Genomic DNA, 6,951 nt, shown 5'->3' with positions numbered 1-6,951 from the left:
CCCTCTCTCGCTCCCTCGCATACGGTAATAATCCTTCAAGTTTTGTCCTCCCCCCCCCCCCATTATGCATCCAAAAAAATGATAGATGCCCCTTTTACAATATCAAAACCTTTATTTCACGTCTTGTTGTTGAGAAGCTATGCAGACAGGGATATATAAACTATAATGAACACAAGTGTTTACTTACCTTTTTTCTTTTTTCTTTTTAGATGTCCTTAAAACAGCTGTGAGCAAGCATTCATGTCAAGCGCGTCAGCTCGAGACCTGTCGCAGAGGCTCGACTGTCGCTGAATTAGTCTCGCGTGAAGACCTCTGCTCGCTGCTCTTCCAATTACTAACATAGAGAGGGCATTTGACAAAGGCTACGTTGGGGTGGAAGATGGTGCTTATCTCTATTATGATAATGTGTTCATCAAAATGTGACAGATCCAGGTCAAATGAGATAGTAAGACATCTGTAGATTGATCATGGTAGCCTTCATAATATCAGTAACCTATGAGTTTCGGCACTATTGATGCCGACCATACCGGTTTTCTTGACATGCAAATCTTATGCCTGCCTTGATCTATCTAGGCCAGTTTAATGGTTCATGATAATTCAGATACAGCTCTTCTGACAGACCAACTCAGTCGTACTGAGATGTATATTGGACCATCTCTGCAGAAAAGAACACAGTGTTCCATTAAGGTGTGTTCGCGATCCCATTGTTAAAACGGTCCCACTGTGTTTCATATTGTGTTTTTTTTCTGCAGGAACAGTCTGACAGTCTGTATCATTACTAACTGTTTGCTGCTTGTATCATTGTGATTGTGAACATTTACATAGGCAAGCTCTCTTCATGGTTATGGAAAAACAAAAGTAATATATAATTTCGAACATACACGTAAACCCCTCTCTTCACAATCTTGTATATCGTTATTCGCCTTTTATAGCAAAATACGACGAGAAATTCGAGAGGTGTTTCCATTGACAAATTATTCTTCTTTAGCCTATGATGGCAACTGGAAGGTATAACTCTTTACTGATTTTTTAGTGATCAGAAAATGACAACGTGCATATTTTGTGACTTACTGAAATCATAAAATTATGTACGATTCATGCCGAAACACGATCCACAGTTGAATGAAGCATAATGACCCTGCATGAATCTATATGTAATTCGTCAAATTATGAGTAGTATTTACTGAATATGCACATATCATAATATCATCTTCTGGATGATATTGTGGGAGTTTAAACAGCTTGTCTTGTCATGTGATATGCGTGCAATACAAATTGAGTAAACAGCTTTATCTAAGGTTTAGTTGAACATTGATGCGTCGCATATTGTATCTCTCAAAGCGCATTAAATAATAAGTGTTGGACGAGCGCACACTAAAAACTACGACGCATTTTATAGATATTCCTGTGAAAAGGCGTCCAAATTATCTTATTACACTTATATTTTGCAAAATCGACCGGTGCTTTTCATAAACGGTGAGTCTTTGTGCAAACATTTTGGAAACTCTTCATACACTGATAGTGCAGTAGTCAGTTTTGCTCAATATTCATTCAAGGTTTCCTAAGTGGGCATCGCCACCAAACTCAATCTCCGTTCACTAAGAAGGCAAAACTCTTGTAGAAAAACGCTAAATAATCCATGAAGAAAGTGCCTATCATACTAACGAGTCTTCGGAATTGAGCACCTTGTTTGGTTTTCGGATTAACGAACCTTCGGAATAACGAACCTTATTTCATTTTCGGATTAACGAACTTTCGGAATAACGAACCTTACATCATTTTTGGATTGACGAACCTTCGGAATTACTATAAAACGTTCGGAATAAAGAACCTTACATCGTTTTCGGATTAACGAACTAGAAGAATAACGAACCTTCGGATTAAAGAACCTTATTTCATTTTGGATACAGGAACTTTCTGAGATACGAAACCCCTTCTCCCCCCCCCCCCCCCTCCCCTATATGCATTTTCGGATCAACGAACCTTCGAAATAACGAACTGCAAACAGCACATAATTATTCTGTGACCTCTCTCGTATAGCAAGATGCGTGCTTTTCTCGCTCTCCTTCTCGTGGCTGCTGCCACAGCCGAGTTGGCTCCGCTACTCAAGCACTCGGAACCCATCCCGGGCAAGTACATCATCAAACTCAAGGTCAGTCTCATAGAGAGTCTCGTTATTGCTATACGTTCTGTATTAATGCATCATACATGTACCTTGATAACATATAACAAACATTCTCAAATTTTGTATGCACCCTTACTACTGGTTTCTGTTGATGATTTGAAGGGTGCATGGTGTCCACCTCCTCCTTGTACAAAAACTTAAAAAGAAAATAACTATCATAGGCCCTTTCAGGGTAATTCATTGTTAAACTTTTTTTTTTCCATTTGCATCAATATCATGATTGTGTCTTTCATAAAATACATCCCACTTCAGGACGAGTACGATATCGACGAAATCGCTTCCGCTGTCAGTCTTACTGGTGGTCGTGTTGGAAACAAGTTCCGTCGCGTCCTGCGAGGATTCGCCGCGGATCTGTCCGACAGGGTTCTTGATGTCGTAAGTGTGAAAAGAGACTCGTAGAAAACCAAGCGCTGTATAAGACTTCTATTCATGTGTACGTGCCAGTTGTACAAACCTTTTCTTTCTTATGTTAATGCTGATAAGATTGTACTTTGTCGAATGAATTTATGTTTTGTTGTGTTTGATTCGCGAACTGCAATAAAAGAATTAACCAAGAACATGATGACCATCGGCAGTGGTTTCGGACCCCCTTTCTTCATGTCTCCTCCCATCCTTTCCCTCCCCGCCCCAATCCATGCACCCAACTTCCCCTAGATCCCTCCCCAACTCTCCTGGTCCCTCTATACGCTCTTCCGTCCACTCCCTCCAGAGTCCCTGGAGAAGCAATAATATAGGGCCTCAGTAGTGGTTCTCGACTTCTTGTTGCTGTACACCCTGACAGGTCCGCAGCCTTGAAGCCGTTGAATATGTGGAGCAGGAAGGCGTTTACCGCGCTCAGGTGACCTGGGGTCTGGATCGTATCGACCAGAGGGATCTACCCCTTGATAACTACTATGGACCGAGGGGTAGGCAAGATTTGAAAGGCATTCGTCTTCTGTGAGAAAATAGAGTTGAAGCGAAACGAAAATCAGACATGACATAGTTATGTTATCCATCAAACCAGAAGCGTATTAGGCAAGTATAGTTATGTGAGAGCGAAAAGTGTGAATGAAACGAAACTCAGACATATCCATTGACCAAAACATGAGGAAACCAAATAAACACACCATCCCGCAGGGCCTAACGATAGATTCCCCAAACAATTTTCAAATCTTGCATGATCAAAAACTTCATAATTTCCTGTAATAAAAAGGAATGAAATCTGATTGTGATGAGCAATGATGGCCTATCATAGGAGAGGATCTGCATTAGACATTAGAAAGTTTAGGCACGTGCTGATTTTTCAATGATCTCGTATAAGGTACCGGAAGTGGCTACACTGTCTGGGTGATCGATACCGGAGTTCGCGACACCCATGAAGAATTTTCAGGCCGTGCTCAGCAGGTGGTGAACTATGCTGGAGGTGAAAACGTAAGTCTTCATGTAAAACAAAACCCTGAAAGAGTATGAATGTTCATCCTACTTCTGCACTCCTGGCTAGGTCAGTTTTGTATTGTTTCTATTGATGTTGAGCATCCGTAATCAATCCATTCTACGTATTGGTCTTTGCATCATTAAGTGGCAAAGTCATTTTCTTTAGTTGTGACAAGTGAAGTCCGTGTAATCTACATCAAATTTTGCAAGATAACAAGCTGTAGGCATTGGTGGATAGCAGTAAAATACATAGTACACTCCATACCACACATCTTTGAAACTGGTCACGAGATAACGTTTGGCGAATTTTCCTTTTGTATTCCAAAAAGGGTATATCATTATACTTCCTTATATCATGACAAGGTTTGAATGAACACCGTAAACCAATGATTCTATGACAGTAACTGTTTGCTACACCAAATTGTTTGGCTACACCTTCACTCCTTTTATTACAGGAAGATTGCAACGGCCACGGCACCCACTGTGCTGGTATCGTGGGATCGGACTCCTACGGGGTGGCTACGGAGGTTCAGATCAGGGGTGTCAAGACCCTCAACTGCTTTGGGAGCGGTAGCACTGGCGGCATTTTAAGCGGTATCATATCGGCTTTCAAATACCGATTTTCATTAGTTTTAAGTTGACTACAAATCAAAATCCGGATGTCCTAAAAAAAAACAACAAACAAACAAACAAAACCAAAACGAAATGAAAAGACACACACATACATCATAAACCATAAACGAGATCATGTGCAAAACAACACATGCCAATTTTTGAAGGCTTCCGTGACAGTAGAAAGTTGGGTGGTAGAAGGCCTAACGGTAACGGGATAAGAAAATACTTCCTGAGTGTATCCTTGAAGACCTGCTCCCCGTAGAGGCGTATGATGAAATCTTTGAAGTCTTCCGTGGCGGTCGAGAGTATATAGGCCCCTTTTCAGGGTCATATATAACCAAGAAAGAATATATTGTAGTGTACCATTAAGCCTTCTACTACCCAACAGATGCCAATATAAAGAAAGAATAGAGTATACGTGGCATCGGAGTCGGGCTAAAGTTCAGTCCGGCTCAAGTCCTCTGGAGTCTCCTGTCCTCGTATACAATGTACATTTCTTCTTGGTTTAATTACAGGATGCGAGTACGTCATAGCCAATGCTGATGGTAACTCCATCGCGTCCATGTCTGTGGGTGGAGGAGCATCTACTTCTCTCGACGACGCTGTCTCGGCCATGATTGCAGCGGGTATCCCAACCGCCGTTTCAGCTGGCGGTAGCAATGCAGATGCGTGCAACTATTCTCCAGCTCGCGTCTCGGCGGTAAGGAGTCGTTAAACTGTTAGAGAAGCGACCCACACACCGGATAAGTCAAAGTGGATTAGGGTCAGTTCGATCAAGCAGCTTCACGCACCCTGGTTCAACGGTGCTTCACACTATTCTAGCATATAACGCATATTAGAACCGTTTCTGTCACAGATCAACATTATGAAATATAGAATATACTAGTATATGGCCCGCTAAGAATCTGTGATAGAGCTTGAAAGTGTTGGCCAAATTTCTATTTCTGTTACGTTGTCACACAATTTTGAGCGGTTTAAACTGTACATTCTAAGATGTTAAACATGAATAATATTTCATGAAATTGCATATAGAGTTTAAGCTAGCCCCAGTTATTACAATTCCCGACCTCACGGAAAAGATTTGCGTGACATGAAGCGAGAAGAATCCTTTCTACATGTATTTCGAAAACCTACCGAAACTCGCCGAACATGCCCGATATTTGTGACGTCACTGAATGAACTCAGCATGCATGTACCACGTCATGGATTTATAAATTATTATGGACAGTGTGTGCAAGGCTGTGGGGCTTTCGGCGTCAATCGGCACCGAAGCACACAAAGGGATAATGACATAAAACTATGTGTTGTGCACAGGCCATCACCGTTGGCGCCACGGACAGCTCCGATACTCGCTCATCCTCCTCTAACTACGGCTCCTGCCTTGATATCTTCGCCCCTGGTGTCAGCATAACTTCCACGTGGTACACCAGCGACACGGCCATCGCGACTTTGAGCGGAACTTCCATGGCTTGTCCACACGTCGCAGGTACGAAGATACACGATCATTACGAGTTCTGTCATAATCAGTATGATCAATAGTAAATGGATATCAATTTCCTTTATAACCAATTCTCAGAATTCATTCTAATTGCTAAAGCTTATTCAATAACCTTCCCATTGCGTCATATTTATCCATTATGCAATCACATAGTAATTGATGAGAAATGCATCATATGAGGCAGTCGTGTGATATTGGCAATACATTATCTAAAAGGTGACGTTACAATTCTAAAAAAAAAAGCTTTGTTCCTGAAATTGCATAGATAATAATAAACTATGGAGGTATGCTTGCTTAAAATGTATTAAATACCGAAAAAAAAAATTATGAAAAATGTATCGAAGGGACCAGTTTTCGCAGACTCAAAAATTTCCTACCATCGGGAGTGCATGTTACATGTATCATGTTGTTTTTTTTTTTTTTTAGATAATACTCATAATGAAAGTATAATATTCAAAACTTGTGTATGGACAGAGTGTGTTTTCACAATTATATAACGTCATTATAAAGAGCAGTCGAAGTTGTTCATTTTCGTCTAATTGAGCAAGCACAATCATAATACATTATGTTACACAGTGTCTTTAAAAGGCATTACGGCACAATTAAAACAAAATGTATTGTGAATCCACCACACTAGAAAAAAATTAATGCAATCTAATACGTTTAATGATTATTCTGACTTGCTCCTCTCTCTTTCGACATCATGCTAAGTTGCTTCTGCTTCTGTTGATTTGTTTACAGGTGCTATCGCCCTCTATGGCAAGAGTACTGAGGCCATGTTAGCCAACACATCAAATGACAAGATCTCCGATGTCGGAGAATCTGTCAATAAACTGCTCTACGTTTAGAGTTGCTAATTCTCTATCTGTTAGCGCAGAAGGGTAAAGGGCAAAAATACTCAAAAAAGTAACATTGGTCCTCCCATAAACCACAGATATTAAGACATTGACAATTACTAGCGTGTGTAAGTTCAAGGCACATTTCGTTCAAAAGATTTAAAAAGATATCAAAGACCAAAGTTGACATAGGTTGGACGTGTACAACATGTATATACTTCTTTTGTCTTGTGTGATACAAGTGTGTTGTTAGGTGTGTTGTCCGAGTGCATCATTATTGTATGTCAAGACAAGCTTGCTAATTGCAGTGTACAGCAGTTAAGTAAAACTGTTCAATGTTTTGACACTACCCAAGTGTTTTCTGCCTTATGCAACGATGGATATTACTGCACTGAAAACACTGT

At 40.6% G+C, this 6,951-nt stretch overlaps 1 protein-coding gene across 1 annotated transcript; it reads left to right on the top strand.

The window, feature by feature from the left end:
- The first annotated feature begins 2,044 nt into the window (after positions 1 to 2,044).
- On the top strand, positions 2,045 to 6,559 carry LOC139737523 (aqualysin-1-like). Its single transcript, XM_071648194.1, has 8 exons — positions 2,045 to 2,152; positions 2,438 to 2,560; positions 2,967 to 3,090; positions 3,486 to 3,595; positions 4,054 to 4,192; positions 4,729 to 4,913; positions 5,528 to 5,699; positions 6,453 to 6,559. The coding sequence occupies exons 1-8, from the start codon at positions 2,045 to 2,047 to the stop codon at positions 6,557 to 6,559; spliced, it is 1,068 nt and encodes a 355-aa protein (XP_071504295.1).
- The last annotated feature ends 392 nt before the right edge of the window (positions 6,560 to 6,951 follow it).

Source organism: Diadema antillarum, unplaced genomic scaffold (genome assembly GCF_040938485.1).
Source record: "Diadema antillarum isolate AM-2024a unplaced genomic scaffold, OU_Dant_1.0 seq00000694_RagTag, whole genome shotgun sequence".
NCBI classification, from domain to species: Eukaryota; Metazoa; Echinodermata; class Echinoidea; order Diadematoida; family Diadematidae; genus Diadema; species Diadema antillarum.
The sequence above is the reverse complement of the archived record's forward strand: the minus strand, read 5'-3'. Positions and strand labels throughout refer to the sequence as shown.

Excerpts from the sequence above, each read along its gene's own strand:
- LOC139737523 (XM_071648194.1), top strand. The coding sequence starts at position 2,045 with ATGCGTGCTTTTCTCGCTCTCCTTCTCGTGGCTGCTGCCACAGCCGAG. Across the intron at positions 2,561-2,966 it reads CCGACAGGGTTCTTGATGTC|GTCCGCAGCCTTGAAGCCGT; the intron begins GTAAGTGTGAAA and ends ACACCCTGACAG. Across the intron at positions 3,091-3,485 it reads TAACTACTATGGACCGAGGG|GTACCGGAAGTGGCTACACT; the intron begins GTAGGCAAGATT and ends ATCTCGTATAAG.